The sequence below is a fragment of the Lutra lutra genome, chromosome 12 (assembly GCF_902655055.1).
Source record: "Lutra lutra chromosome 12, mLutLut1.2, whole genome shotgun sequence".
Taxonomy (NCBI): domain Eukaryota; kingdom Metazoa; phylum Chordata; class Mammalia; order Carnivora; family Mustelidae; genus Lutra; species Lutra lutra.
In genome coordinates this window covers 93161830-93178030 of record NC_062289.1, presented here as the reverse complement: position 1 = coordinate 93178030, position 16201 = coordinate 93161830, and the positions used below count along the sequence as shown (strand labels likewise).

Below are 16201 nucleotides of genomic sequence, written 5' to 3'. Positions count from 1 at the left end.
GTTTCCCAGCTGGATCAGAGGAAAGAACGGAGGAAGAAAGGGGCACTTTTTTTTTTTTCTCTCTTTTATGTTGTTTTTTCAGACTGTTGACTCTCCACCTACTTTATTGGTGGGCCGAATCCTCTCGTCCCTGTCTGTTTCTGAACATCAGCCTTGGTTGCACAGACGTCCTCAGTCTTCAGCTTTCTGTCCCTCTGTACACAGCCTTAGAGATATCTAGATTAATTCTGTACAGATTAAGAGTGAGCAGGGTTTTGAAAACTGGTGCATTGACTACGAGAAAGTTGTCCCTAGGTAACATCTGCACATTGTAAGATCTGGGGACAGATCTTTTTTCTCTCATTCTGGAGTTTACTTCCACTGAGGATATATACCTCTTGAGTCTTTTTGGCTGCTGATTTTAAAATAAGTTCTTAGTTCATGTCCTCTGGTTCCATGCCATTTGATGGTCATGCTTGATTCTTGCCTTTGTCCTGGCTCATAAGCAGATTCCCAGTTCTTCTCTTTGCCCCAGACTGTTCTTGGCCTCTTCACTGCTTCTCTTGCTTTTCTCAAGAGCCCCCAGTTAGTCTTCCCCACTCAGCTTTGCTACTCAGGACACTAACTTCTTTTGTTTCTCATAGGTGTTGGACAACCAGATAAAGAAAGACCTGGCCGATAAAGAGACTCTGGAGAATCTGATGCAGAGACACGAAGAGGAGGCCCACGAGAAGGGCAAAATTCTCAGTGAGCAGAAGGCGGTAGGTATTCCAAGGAGGGCTTGTGAAACGTGCCCAGAATCACACACCCAAGGAGAGTCCATTCCTGCTGATGAATTATTCTTCCTGTTTAATCCTGTGGAGTTTGTTGCCTACAGCAAGCCCTCTGCAACTCCTCATCTCCTAAAATCAGCAGGGGTGGTGGCTCAGGGTGGCCGACTTTGTCTTTTGTGCTCTTCTTTAAGGATTCATGCTGGTCTGCCGTCAGCATTGCCCTTCACAATGCCACCTGACAAGATGGCCAGTGGCTCTACATCTTCCTTACGGGGCTCCTTTCTCTGCACTCTTGCCTTTCTCACCTGGGTAGGCCCGGGTTTCAGGAACTTTCTGCTCATAAGGTTCACCTGGGGTTTTCATTCATCCACCCCGGTCTTGGACCCCACAGGGACTCTGAGCCTCAGAATCTCGAAGGGAGGGTCCTAAGAAGTTAGAATTTTTAATCAGTACCTCCCCCCTTCCTCCCCGATTCTTATAATTTATTAGGTTGATAAAACTTTGATGTAGAGAATCTAGGACAGTAGTGAAACGAGAGCTCCACGGGTGATGAGAAACATGAATTAGCAGATTCAAGTTAGAGGCTCGGGCAGGCCCAGGCCACATGCACATGACGCAGGCCTGCTTACTCATAGAATGTCCAGTTCCTAAGTTGGTGCTTCCGTGTGGTTTTCACGCAGGCCACTTAGGTAGCGGGGGGATGTGTAATCTCTGAGAAAACAACTGAGCGCCACTGTCTGGGCGGTAAGGCCTGTGACCCTCAGGCTACAGAGCAGTTGACTCCCCTGGTACCTCTAGTCAGACAGCCTGCATTTCAAGGGGAGCCTTTGACCCTGGCCCCATGGCCCCCGTTACTCTCATTCTGATAAAACCGTCTGTGCATGAGGTTTCAAAGGCCTTCCCTGTGTTTCAGATGATCAATGCTATGGATTCCAAGATCAGATCCCTGGAACAGAGGATTGTGGAACTCTCAGAAGCCAACAAACTTGCGGCGAACAGCAGTCTTTTCACACAGAGGAACATGTAAGTACTCACGTGCCATCTGCGTGCGTGATTACACATCGGTCTTCTCTCTGGGAGCAGAAATTTCGTTCTTCTGTCTGATGAAGCTGGAGCAGATTTAATTACTTCTGTAGTTTGTTCCAGAACCCTGTTCTACCTGTGTAATTTTGCCCTCTCTTAAGTGGTCTCATTCTGTCGTGCCCTTTCTTTGGAGCTGGGTTTTCTCAAATGCTTCCAATTGCCATCAGATGACAGAGTGCTTTGCTCTCTCTAATGAGGGCTATTTATAGTTCGCTTTTGGAGAGCTGCGGGCCTTGTTCCCCAGACTTGCTTCCCGTGATTAGCCAGAGGTGATCTTGTGTGTGTCTGGTTGGGCCATCCGTCCTGCTGTTAAGTTAGGCCCAGGGACATGAGGTTTGTAAAGGTTCCAGGAGTGCTTGGGTCTTCATCTTCTCCCCCAAAGAATTACCATCTCTGGGAATCCCCCTCCTCAAATTAGATACCTCTCTTCAGAGATCTTGTAAAACATTCCCATTTTTACTTAAACCAACTCAGTGGGCCGCTTTTTGGTCTTTGAGTCATTTCCAGTTTCTGATACTTGTGAGCAATCTGATGGGGCTTGGAACAGGGTCTATGGAGAAGTGGAAGGAGCAGCATTCCTTCCCCTCATTGCCCTTTTTCCCCTGGGGACCCACCTCTGTGAGCGGTTGGGGCACTCTTGTACTCTGTAGAGGCCCCTTTCTGCCCCTAGACAGACTCAAAAAATTGGGGAGTGGTCTACTTTAGGAAGGAAATGTTATTGTCTCTTGCATTCCCCTTGACCTTCCTGAATCCCATAGAAGAGGGCCTCTGAACAGTGAGGGCTACATGGGTCCCAGGTCCCCATGCTGGGATCAGGCACAAGAGGCCAGGTCAGGACGGAGCCCACCTGGGAATGGCCATGCCCGCTAACAGAGACACTCCTCTCACTCTGTTCCTGTCTGGCCCGCTGAGGGCACATGCTCACCTCTAATGAGACCGTGATTTTGCTTGGCTCCTCCACCACCCCCACCAGGAAGGCCCAGGAAGAGATGATTTCAGAACTCAGGCAACAGAAGTTCTACCTGGAGACACAGGCAGGGAAGCTGGAGGCCCAGAACCGAAAGCTGGAGGAGCAGCTGGAGAAAATCAGCCACCAAGACCACAGTGACAAGAATCGGCTGCTGGAGCTGGAGACAAGGTTGAGGGAGGTGAGAGTGAGGGGCCCTTGCCCAGGAGGATTCGCTGGGGGTCAGGGGCCCCGAAACCTGCCAGGTGTCAAGCATCCGTCAGCATATACCCAGGAGGCAACGTGCGTGGTGGTGAAGCGGGCAGACTGGGCCACCTTGACTGGGGGAGGATTCCACTGCTATTTCTTGCAAGTACCATGACCTTGAGCAGCCTACTGTCTCTCCGTGCTTCCGTTTCCTCATTGGCCAAATGGCTGCAATGAGGAAGCTCCCTCTGAGGGTCACGTGAGGATAATGTACATCGGTGCCTTTGTCAAACTGGCAGGGGCAGAGTGATTCCTCCCTCATCCGGATTTAGCGCGGGCCACGTGCCCAAGTCCGTGCTCGGGCTTTAGTGTCGGGGGTCCATCAGGTGGCCTGCTGACAGTGGCAGTGGTCTCCTAGTGGAAGAGGAAGAGACAAATCACAATTTTTTTTTTTTAAGATTTTATTTGTTTATTTGACAGACAGAGATCACAAGTAGCCGGAGAGGCAGGCAGAGAGAGAAGAGGAAGCAGGCTCCCCGCTGAGCAGAGAGCCCGATGCGGTGCTCGATCCTAGCACCCTGGGATCACGACCCTAGCCGAAGGCAGAGGCTTAACCCACTGAGCCACCCAAACGCCCTGAGACAAACCACAATTTTAATGGAAGGTGGTTCTCTTCAGAGACTTAAGGAAGCTGGGAAGGTTAGCCAAGTTTTGGGGAGGAAAATTTGGCACATTTGGTTGCAGACACGGGTACTCACTGAGTATTCATTAAATGCCTACGGTGTGCTGGGCAGTAGCCTGGCTCCGTGGTGGCGATAAGACAGACCCTATCCTTGATGCTGGGGGCTGTCGCCTAGCGCGCAGGGTTAGCTGGCTGGACAGAGGAGATTGGGAGAGCGGTTGCCGGAAGCGCGACATCCCAGCTAGGTGGGAAGACAGCGCCCACAGCCTAGGGGGTACTGGTCAGGGATTTGTGACGGAATTCTTCAAAGAGCACATGGTCTCTCGTAAAGGAATAGACTGAAGCACGCAGAGGTCTGAGGGCTAAACTTGGTTTGGCCCGTGGTTCTTGTGCTGGAGTGTGAAAATGAGGCCAGTCCTCCAAAGGACAGGAAGAAACCAAAACAGATGCATTGTCTCTTGTGTTTCAGGGCCGGTCCAGGTATAGATCCCTTTGTCTATACCAGATGACATGTCTGTTGAAAGGCAGATTCCTGGGCCTCTTCCTCTCTCAGCGTTTTTGAATGAACTAGGATGTGGGGGGATGAGGGGAGCAGGATCTGCCTTTTGAAAAATCTCCGGGGTGGTTCTCATACTCCCACAACAGTGGTTCTGTTCTGGGTTGTCCAAAAGCCTTAGGTGGTGGTTTCAGTTTTATTATCCAGCCTATATTTTTACTGTTCAGTAAGTTTAACAACATTTCCCCGTAGTGTCAGCCTTAAGAGTGTGAGTGTAAATAACTCTGATTTCTTTGAGCGTGGGAACACCGACTAGCTGTTTTGCCTTCCCTTCCCACAAATGTCTCTCTTAGCTCGGCACCTGCCCTGCATCTGTCGCTCATCTGGGCAGCTAAAATGCCCCTGGGGGAGCAAGTTGTTTTTTTTTCCCCTTGAATCTGTACAGCTTGCCCCCCCCTACTGCCGAGAAAGGTGGCAGAAAGTTCGAATGCTGGTAAGAAGCTCAGGACCGTCATACTCCCGGGGAGTTCTGCAGCTTAACTTTAAATATAACAAGGCAGGTCCACCTTCTCTTTGCTGCCTGCTGCTCCTGAGACTGGGGACAGAGGATCAAGCCTCTGGTTTGATCCCCCTTTGAGGCTTTCCGTACCCTGTGCGTGCAGCGTGAACTCTTCCTTAACCGGGGGCGTGGAGTTGCGCAGGTGCAGGGCTCTGGGGCCCTCCTGTCATTGCACAGCCTCATGCTCACCTGCCCCTGCAAGACTCACCATCCCCTGCCACCCCTGGTTCTGCCAAGTGGCCTCAGGGGAGCTTTTCGGCTCACTGGCAGAGTCACAGCCTGCTCTGACTGCTGGCATTTTAATAAGACAAACAGCAAGCTGTGGACTCTCAAGCCGGATTTCCTGGGTTCGAAGCTAGCCCTGCCACCGTGGAGCTGTGTGACATTTGCTCAGTCATGTACCCTGTTGGTGCCACAGCGTGCCGCTGGGTAGGGTGGCAGCGACAGTGGCGCCTCCCTCTCTGGCTTGTTATGAAGGTGGAATGAGCTGAAAGAGTGCCTGGCGCCTTGGGAGCGAGGACTGCCATGGCAGCTGTCGTGTTGCCGCCATTGTCGCTAGTGGGAGAGCGCAGCCTTGGCTTCAGCTGCCACTGATTGGCCAAGGGCTCCCAGAGATTGCCAGCCCAGACCTTTCTCGTGGGTTCTGACCTATTGTCCCAGTAGACGTTAGACACCTCCACCTGGATGTCTCCCTTGCTGCTCAAGTTCAGTATGTCAGCAGGAATTTCCTACCTTTCTTCTTAGACTGGCTCTTCCTCTCGTTTTCCCCTGGCGTAGCAGAGGTCTCCCTGCGCAGTTTGCCGGGCCAGAAGCTCAGGTGTCACCTTCTGTCCTTTATCTCTTGCCCCACCTCAAATTAATCCCAAATCCTGTTAGTTCTCTAGGCTTAATCTTTTGTCTTTATAAGTCCTTGTTCTCTTCACCCTTATAGCTTTGGGACTTGGTGTCACCTTTTCCAGGGACCCTTCTCTGACCCTCCAAAACGGGATGGAACATCTCCTTTGTGTCCCCAGGGCCTTGTGTATTTAGGTCATCACGTTGTGTACCTGTCGGCAGCCCCTGTTCGACAGTGAGCAGGTACCTCTTATTTGCTTGACATCCCCAATGACTGGCACAGAGTGCGGTCACCAGAACAGCCTTGTCAGTGTTGCTTATGTCAACAGGGTCTCCCTCATCTCCATGCCTTTGGATGTCTTGGTTCCTCTGCTTGGAATTTTCTTTCCTATTTGCTGGTTTGGCTCCTAGAAATTCTTCAATAAACACATGCAGTGTTGTTCCCTCCTTTACCCTCCACCATCTTCCCACTACATCCCCACATTTTCTGACTCTACACTTGACCACGTATATGGAAATGGTTGGTTTTCACTTTCCTCCAGCTCAAGGGCAGAAACTGTCTTTCATCTTCAAATTCCTTTTTATATGGAAGTTGCTGAGTACATTTTTCTTGAATGGATGAAACTTCGAGTAGATAGAAGGACAGATGGGCAGACGGGGGGAAGAATTATTCCTTCATAATGTGACATTAATGTGGGCTACCTAATTAGAAGAAATCAGAGCAGGAGTATATATGTATGTATGTATTTAAAGATTTATTTGACACACACACACACACACACAGGGAGAGAGAGAGAGAAGTGCATGCTCAAGGAGAGGGGCAAAAGAAGAGAATCTTCAAGGAGACTCCCCATTGAGCACAGGGCCTGACCCAGGGTTATATCCTATGACCCATGAGATCATGACATGAGCCAAAACCAAGAGTCAGATGCTTAAGCAACTGAGCCACCCGGGCAACTCCAGAACAGGAACATTTAAAATAAATTAGAATTTTCATCCCAATCGTAAAGAGGTCCCTGTTACCAATATGATGTTATTTATAGACATTTACTTTTAAATGCTTTTCTAATAAGAATAATTGGCACAATTTTCACTCAGGATTCTTGGGTGGTTTTTCCTTTGAAGCCTCCCCAGACCTTTGAAAATTCGGTTTGTACAGCCATTCTCTTACACGTTCTTGCTCCCGGTCATTCCTGAGACTCCTAAAGTCAGAACAGTTTTACAGCAGATCCGCTTTTCTCCGTCGCAGCCGGGCGCTGGGAATTTGAATCCATGATGACACTGAAGATGCGAGTTGAACGGCCCAGGGTCAGCTCATCCGACCAGTGAGCTGCGCTGTCTCTAGCTCGGCTCCTCTGAGCATTTGTGCTTGTCTCTCCCTGCCCCTCTCAGGTCAGTCTTGAGCACGAGGAGCAGAAGCTGGAGCTAAAGCGCCAGCTCACAGAGCTGCAGCTCTCGCTGCAGGAGCGTGAGTCCCAGCTGACCGCCCTGCAGGCGGCCCGGGCAGCCCTGGAGAGCCAGCTGCGCCAGGCCAAGACGGAACTGGAAGAGACGACGGCGGAAGCGGAAGAGGAGATCCAGGCGCTCACGGTAGGTCTGCGGACAGGTCCCTCCAGGCTCCTCCAGACCTCAGTTGGGACGAGTGTGGCACTGAGGAGATGTGCTCATTCAGAGAAATCCCAAGACAGAAAATCTCCCCAGAGATGCTTACAGGCCAGAAAACTGGCTTCCCTGAGAATTCTCCTTCGTGAGAATTAGCGTTAACATCTGACCTTTCCTTAGCATGTTGGAAAAGTCCCTCCTTTCTTTAGGTATCTTCCCTCTTTGAAAAATAATTGTCATTAAATTTAAAATTTTAGTTTGAACCAGAGGTCATTTCCCTGAATCTTCTGCTTAGTTTTCAGTGATCATTAAAAAAATAATAGTCTTATATCTTTGAGTCTTCTTCCTACCACATTTCTACTTTTGTACTGGTTAACCTCGTTTGCATTACTTTTTTTTTTTAAGCTGTAAATTCTCCTTCAAGTCTTATGTATGCATCTAGTGTATGTTCTGGATGTAAAAGATTGTTCTGAATGAGAGATTCTTTTCTCTAAGAAGGACCTGGCTTCTTTGCTCTTTCTGAGACTGTAGTTTAAAGAAGTAGAACTTGGTGGGTAGGCGAGGGTGTCCCTGGATTTAGACCTTGGTTCTTTCTGGAAGTCTAAAAATATGACTTTGTCAGTTTCCCATAGTTGATCCCTCTCATGGGGACCGACCCAGGCTAACAAAACTGACAATCTTACTTATAAAATGACAACTTAACAACTCACAGTGGAAAATACAACCACCAAGTTGACTGGGATGCTATGGCTGGCTCATTTTCCCAATTTTTTTGTCCTTCAGAGAAGTCTCCTTAAAAACCTCATTTCCCTTCGGAGGCTGCTTGGTGGACCTGGACTCGGCACAGAAAACCGAATGAGTTAATGGCTAGTAGCAGCCAAGCAGATCCATTGCTATTAGTAACACAGTGTACTTGCCAAGTGGATAGGCACAGTCATGCCTGCTGGTCAGGGTACCCTCTTCCGTGGGCAGGGCACAATGCAGCTGATTGGGTTTTGTGTTTTCTAAAATGAGGTACCTAGGTGGGGTACTCACTCTGATTCATCTTGGATACGGTCCTCATTTCCATCAGTGAACATCTCTAAGCATGTAGAGTGGGGTTACTTCTACAGATGGCCGTGAACAGTCGTTGCTTATGATTTATCCTGTTCAAAAGTAATGCATATGTATGTATGTTTTAAAAACGGTCTTATTCTTAGAAGTTACCTCCCAGTGTTGGTTTCGGGAAGCCCATTATCTGAACCGACTGGGAGCATGATCTCAGTGCCAGGGTCTTTATGGACTAGTCTAGAACACGGAGGCTTCCAGCATTCTGGGATACAGGGTCATTCCGAAGGCGCAAGTGCATCTTTGATTGTCCAGGACTTATGCCAAGGTCTGTTATTGATCGCAACCTTAATTCCTCAGTGAGAACACTCACTGTGTGCTATGCCATGAGCCCCCAATACATGGTTTGGAAAAGAATCAGTCACGATATCTCTTTATTTATCCTCTGCCTTGTATCTTTCCAAACTGTTCTGAATCCATTTCGAAACAAAACAGTATAACAAGATAAAATAAGAAGGAAAGGCCAAGAGAAAATAAGTCTAGAGAAGAAAAATATGGAGATAGGAATGAAATGAATATAAAAGAATGCATGCCAAGAAGGCGTATGTGCTTTCTGGAATTGGGTGGATGGGCAGAGGGACAGCCAGATAGCATTTCTTAGCTGCTTAAGGAGGCATCTAAAATCCAGCTACTATTAAACTGAATGCACTGTTTACTAATATCTTCTCCCCCTGTCCAAACCAGCCATGCTCTGAAAGAAGAAGGAGACATCACTAATCTTATCCATACTTAATGAGTCCTTGCCATGTGCCTAGTGCTGTGTCTTTAGCCTTTTCTCCCCTGGGGGTTGGCCTGTAATCCCTCAAATCCTTTTACTTCCGAGCAGAAGAAAAGGACACATTTATCTCATTGCTCTGTTGGAGTTGGGAGGGAGGGCAGTCGGCATGCATCTTATCCTGCCCATTCAGAAGGAGGAGGATATAAAATAGAGCATGTGTCACTGCTGTTTATCTGTGGGGAAATTAGTCTTTAAATCCTGTCTTGCTGCTGGTTGGAATGTGCTGTGTCTAATGGCTGCTGGAAGCCTTCACAGCAGCAAGTCACGACTTAATTTAGTCCGATGAGATCACTGCCTCAGAGCATCTTCTTATGAAAAAAATAAAGAAACAAACCTCCCTGAGTCTAGAAACTAGGGCCCTACCACTATTGCAGATGAAGATGCCTGGGAAAATAGGGCTTTTTCAAAGGCATGGCAGAAAAAAAAAAGCCTCACTGCAGTTTTGTAACTTGTCATGCAAGAATCCAAATCCCATATCAACTTGCCTCAGCCCAGTTTTGAGGCTGTGGGTTTTCCTCTCCCCTCCCTTTGATTCTGTTTTTATAAACCTGGTTATGGACTGCATGCAGCTGAATGGCTTTGTTGAATTTGTGCTGGAGACTTTATTCTGCTGAGTGAAAGAGGACATGGCCACAGGTGCGGTACCCTGACTCTGTCTCATTGTTCAGGCCCCACAGAAGCATCCGCCATATTAAATCAGGTGGATCTAGAATGATCGAGGAGGTTTGCGAACTTCGTAGCAGGCTGATTTATCATTTAAAAGGAATGAATAGTCAAATGGGCTATTACTGCTAAATTTTAAGAGGCTGTCATCTAGCCAGGGGAGGGAGCACTTACTCTGGCCTCTGCCCCTGGAGCAATTAGATGGAGCACAGTTCAGTCAATGGTCTCCATTGAAGAAGGGTGCCCGGGCCCACTGGGAAGCCACTTGTGGTCTCCTTGATGTTTTCTTGCTACCCACTCCCCGTCCGTTGTGTTTGCCTGGAGATTCACTGGCCATCAAAAGCTGAGAATGAATCAAGGTGGAGGCCAACAGGAGAGTCATATTGAAACAAAACACCAGGCCTTTACGGTGTTTTCATTGCCTCTTGGTGGAAGAAAGGATTTTAAGACTCCATCCCTTATCTAAGGAAGAGAATCTGACTCTGCACACTGTAAAGCAGACAGATGTGTGATATGATACATCACTCTGGATGGGGCCATAGGGTAGAGGCCCTGGGCGTAGGCTCTGTATATACTAGCATGGCCCCAGGACACACTCTTCATGTGTCTGGGTCCCTGCCGTCATGTTCTTTTACTGATTTGGTTAAATGATTAATGCTGAGTAACCAAGAGTCTAAAGCTAGAGACACCAATGAAAGGAACCCTCCCAGCATGGTGTGGCCGTGGGTTCACAATGTTGTCCTCTGATTTGTTAAAATCATGAGTCATGCATACTCTCATTTGTTTTACATAACTATCAATGTCTGTATTTAATTAAGCAAGCCACTGGCACGATGAACAAGATCTAAAATTAAGGCATAGGAGGTGACAGTCTTGCTTGGTACCCGCATTCACAGGGAAAGGGATGGATGTGTGGAAGCCTGAGTGTTTTAGAACCCTGATCATGAATCCCAGAAGATGGTCAGACGTCTAAACATTAGTTTCCTTGATCTGGTTCTGCAGGTACTTCTCTGTCATCAAGACTGCATTATAATCCTCCTTTCTTTCTTCCTCTTATAACTCTCTTTAACATTAATGAAGACATAAGTACTCCTTAAAAAATAGTGCCTTTCCAGTGTTCGGGATGCAGCTTGTGCATTCTCCCTGACTGCCTCCCAACCCTAAGGTCAGCGGTTCTCAAAGTGAGATTGGTGGATCCCTGGGGGGTTCCCCGAATTCAGATTATTTTCATAATAATACTATTATGTCATTTGGCATTTTTCATTGTGTTAGCCTTTGCACTGATGGTGCAAAAGCAGTGTTGTTTTAAAAGAAATAAAGAGTAAAGATTTGGGAAAAAATCTCCATTTTAATTTCTAAAGTGGTAAATATAGTTAAATGTAACACACATAAACAAAAGCTCTTCAGGGTCCTTTGGAGAGTGTAAATATTTATTCTCTGTAGCACCTGATACCTAGTGAACACTCAAATATTTCATTGAGAGAATCTAAAGACTATCTTACGCATTTTACTATCTTTATACACATTATTGTGTAAACTTTAGCTTTTTTGTGCACTTGTTTCACAACGTATTTCAAAGAAACATAAGACATGTTTCTTGACATTTTCTTGCTCAGATCAGTTCAGTAATTGTTAAATGCTTATAGAATCTCCAGCAGTCATAACAGGATCTGTTCTACATTTTGTCTTTATAATTCAGAGTCAGTAATAATCAAAAGCCAAAGTGATGGTACTCCATTACATTTTACCTTCAAAGAGGATTGCCATTGATTTCAGTGGTAGTGCGATGTTTCATACTTTGGATAAGTGGTATTCATGCCCCATTAAATCAATAAATCTCTCATATTATTCTTGAGCATAAAGCAGATTGATTTGGGGGGGGAAAATAAGAGTCTGATAAGTTATCCATAAAAATACAGGCTGATGATGTGGGGAATTGATTCTTGATGATACTTTTATATTTATGAGTCTGTGAGTCTGTTTTTGTAACTTTTTTTTTTAAACCATTTCCCAGTTCTCTTCATTCTTTTGTGTGGATTTATATTTCTGGTTGTCACTTTCCTTCTGCCTGAAGGACTTCCTTTACCATTTCTTACAGTGCGGGTGACAAATGCCTCTGCTTTTGTATATCTGAAAAAGTCTTTTACTTCACCTTCATTTTTGAAGGATATTTTTGCTGGGTATAGAATTTAGGTTGACAGGTTTGGGGTTTGTTGTTGTTGTTGTTTTTCATTCAGCACTTTAAAGATGTTATTCTACTGTCTTCCAACTTGCTTTGCCTCCTCCCCTCCCCCTTCCCCCTGGTGAGGAATCTGTCTTCTCTTGTTTCTCTATATATAACTTGTCTTTTTTCTCTGACGGGCTTTAAGCTTTTTCTCTTATTACTGGTTTTTTAGCAGTTTGATAATGGGTTAAGCTTAATTTTGTGTTTCTTGTGCTTGGGGTTCCTTGAGCTTTTTTGCATTGGTGGGTTTATGGTGGCCATTATTTCTTCAAATGTCTTTTCTGTCTGACCCCTATACTCCTCCAGGGACTCCAATTACATGCATATAGGCAGTTCAAAGTTGTCTCACAGCACATTGATACTCTGTTCATTTTTAAAGTCTTCTTTCTATGTTTCATTTTGGGTAGTTCTGTTGGTGTGTCTTCAAGTCAGTAGTCTTTTTTTCTTCAGCGTCTATCTGCGTTATAAATTTATAATATTTATGGCAAATAGATATGTTAGAGGATACATCACTGCTCTAACATTTTTGACTTTAGTTGTCTTATAGACCCAACAGAGACTAGTTTTTTGTTTTGTTTTTTTTTAAAGAGAAGAATCACTTTTTCCCGTGCCTCAAATTAAATTCTTCTTTGGACTTTCATAGCTAAGCTGTGGTGCCACAGCCCACCCTGTCTCTCAAGTTACAAATGTTTTTGAGGGCATCATTTTCCCTTCATTTTCCAATATCTGTAGCAAGTCTTATTAACGGGCTTCCAAAGAGATCTCATTTCCATCCACTTCTCTCCATCTTTTGCCACCATCCTACTCCAAGCCACCATCATCTCCTCCTTGAATGACAGCAACAACCTCCTCAGTATTTCCCTGTTCCTTTCTACCTTCAGTCCTATTTTGATCTGTTCTTCTTATAGCATTCAAAAAATGACAATCAGATCATTTCACTCTACTTCTCAGAATCTCCTTTGGCTTCCAATTAATGGTATTTTGCGTGAAACCCAAATATTCCATTCCGGGCATTTAAGATTCTTGGTCCCTGCCTGCCTCTCTACCATCATCTTGGGCAGCTTTTTCTTCTTTTGCTGTGCTTTAGCCAAAATTGTTTGACCGCTACCCACCAAAATACGTTTACCTTATAATCTAATACAGGGGAGCATCTATATACTCTACTTCATTGATTCTAAGGTATTTAAAATCAGGATGCATCTTACAATCATATCTGGTATATGACTCTCTAGTCATGTGGACATAAAGACATGTGGACATGTCACAGTTTGGTCAACAGCACCTTGTTTTACTTACTGTCACATAAAATTGCCATGGCTACAATTGACAGCATCCTAAATCTGATGAATTACGGTATTTGAAACAAAAGTTTCCTATAACAATACTTCACTATCCAGGGCACATCTGCATCCCACTGTTTTCTGTTCTATTCTGTTTATTCCATTTCATTGACTAAAACAAAACAAAACAAAAAAGAAATAAACCAACCCGTTTGTCACACTTGCCCTTGGGTCATAGCTTGAAGTTTGAAAGCTCTGCTGTAGCCATTCAGACCTTTTTTTTTTTTTTTTTTTTAATCGAATTACGAAACCCTTTCTTGCTTCGAAGATATTTGCCCTCTGCCTTTTCCTGTTCTTTGTATGGCTGACTCCTCATCATATTATGGGTGTCAGTGTAAGTGTCACCTCTTCAGAGAAGCCCTCCTTGATTACCCATAAGGTCCTTTCCATCCCTCTTATCCTTTTTTCTTATACCTTGTTTGTTTCTTTCGTAGCATTTGTCGCTGTTTGTAATCATGCCCTTGTTAACTTTCTCTCATTCCCCACTGAATGATGGTAATTCCACTTATGCTGTATGGCACCACAGGGTCTGGCCTATCAGGTGCACTCAGAAGGTCCTTGAATGTCAGCTGAACATTCTGAAATGCTGCAGTTTCAGAGCAGCTTTGCTTTGGAGAAGGCCTTCTTCTTACTTGAAGGTCAATGTCAGGTTTCTGAATCTCAGCAGCTTTTGATTAACAACAAAAAAGTCCCTGTTTGTCTTGGCTCTTGTTCTGTGTGTGTGTGTGTGTCTGTGTGCATATGTGTGTCTCTCAAGGAGTAGGCTAGGGAGGGGCCAATTGGAAGGAAGAGGGAAAGGTTAAGAATGGGGAATAAACAAAGGAACAAGAGTAAAAACTATCTCCTTGAATTTCTTCTTCTTTTTTTTTACAAAGCCCCTGGGCATTAATATGAATGTTAAGATATTTGTACAGGGTATGCATGTGTGGTCTAAATAGTCAAGTGTTATCAACACAACATCATATATTCCTGTAACTTTAATTTCTGATGTTGGACGTGACTTAATTAGTTCTTTGAAAACCAGATGTTTGGGCAGCTGCAACAACCTTCTTGGCTTTCTAGGTAAATTGCTCTTTTCTTTATAAAACCCAAGCATGTAGAATTGTATCCTACACTATGAAAAATTTCTAATTGACTCCTTACCTTTTAGGCACATAGAGATGAAATCCAACGCAAATTTGATGCCCTTCGTAACAGCTGTACTGTAAGTATTAAATCTAAAGGTGATTAAAATAACACGAGACTAAAACCCGAGAGGGAAGAGCGAGCATCTCTTATAACATCAACTGATTCTTACAGACTTTCAGCCTGAAGCACACAATGGGGTCAAACTGATTTGGAGTTCCTGAGCCCCAGCTAATGCCAGTTTCTTGGGTTTCTGCCAGTTTAAAAAATTCTAAACCATTCTTAATTTTGGGGAAGGATGGTTGAAAAGGGGAAGTGGTTCTCACTGCATAGGCTTCAGTAGCTGCAACAGAAGTCCCAAGGCAGCTCCCTCCGCCACCCCAGTGTTGAAGGTTCCAAGGCTGGTCCCAGCTAGGTGCTGTGCAGACGCTGGGGGTGGTTGCCTCGTAAGGCTTCTCCAGCCTGCTGCTGGAGAAGTTCTGTGGACCTAGAAATTTTAACTTCCTACTGGGCAAAATGAAACTCTATGGCTCTTTGGGAGATGTCATTTACATGGAGAGAATTAAATTCTGTGAGCGGAGAAGCATCATACACAGGTTATATGATGGGGTAGGGTCAGCGGGAGCTCACTCTGTTTCCCATTAGAACAAAGGACTGAAATAGGCCCCCTTTCAGAAGACAGGTTGTTATCCTACTCATGGTTCTACCTCCTTTCTTTGGTACTTTCATGGCTTTATTACCTTCTTAGTCCTCAGTGAACTTGTCTCCATTTGTGTTATTTGTATCTGTGAATTTCCAGAAACAACCCCACCATACTCCCCACATAAGTCTTTTATTGTCTTGTAATGAACTCTTTCTTTCCTCTTCACCTCTTATAAATGGGACATTAAGTCTTAAGAGTGTATGCTTTCCCCCCTTAATTTAGTTACAAAATCCACACTGTAAAATGCATAAAGTGCACTAATCTTATGGGTACAATTCAATGAAGTTCTTACACCATATAGACAACTGCGTAGCCACCACATAGATCAAGATCCAGAACATTTTCATGTCCCCTTCTTATCAGCATCCTTTGCCCAAAGGGTGACCACAATTCTGACCTCTGATACCAGAGATCATTTTGGCCTGTTCTTGAACTTCAGACAAATGGCATCATGGAGGGTATGCTTTCTTGGGCTTAGCTTTTTTTGACTTGAGTTGTCTGTGGCGTTTGTCCATGTGGTGGAGTCTGTCAAGAATCTGTTTCTTTTCATTAATTATGATGTAGTGTTGCCCCTGGACACATAGAACTGGAGTTTATTTATCAGTTCCACTGCTGGTGGGATTCAAACTGCTGCTGTAAGGAATGCAGCTGTCAGGAAGCACCATTGCATGAGTCCTTTGGTGGCCATAAGCACCTGTTTCTGATGCGCATATACCCAAGAGTGGGGTAGCTAGTAGGTCACGAGATATGCCTCTGTTTGACTCTAGCAGGTACCCGGCAGATGGATTTTTGGTCAGTATTTCCCGGTGCCAATGGCTGCCTCAGCGGTAGGCCCACCTTACAAGTGTCTCCCAGTTTCCTCCATTCTGCCTCTCTTCCTTGAGAAGCTGATGCGTTCTGTTGCTATACTCTTGGGCCCCCACTTTTTCAGTATCTTACTGTCTCTGTTTCTTTTTTTTTTTAATGCACGAGTTATTTGCTTATATTACTTACAGGCTTATAAATGATCACTGAATAAAACATAGTTCATTTTATGACCGTGATTTTTTTTTTATATTACTATTTTTTCCTAAAATAACTTGGATATGTTTTAAATGTGT

General features: G+C 45.1%; 1 protein-coding gene across 8 annotated transcripts in view; it reads left to right on the top strand.

Annotated features, from left to right (window-relative positions):
* The window catches only part of CIT (citron rho-interacting serine/threonine kinase), a 162952-nt gene that overhangs the window by 99744 nt on the left and 47007 nt on the right, over window positions 1-16201 (top strand). For all 8 annotated transcript variants that reach the window (XM_047696794.1, XM_047696800.1, XM_047696801.1 and 5 more), the window contains 5 exons: window positions 624-740; window positions 1666-1775; window positions 2809-2983; window positions 6952-7149; window positions 14424-14477. In XM_047696794.1, the coding sequence (XP_047552750.1) occupies window positions 624-740; window positions 1666-1775; window positions 2809-2983; window positions 6952-7149; window positions 14424-14477 (654 nt within the window). The remainder of the gene's footprint in view (window positions 1-623; window positions 741-1665; window positions 1776-2808; window positions 2984-6951; window positions 7150-14423; window positions 14478-16201) is intronic.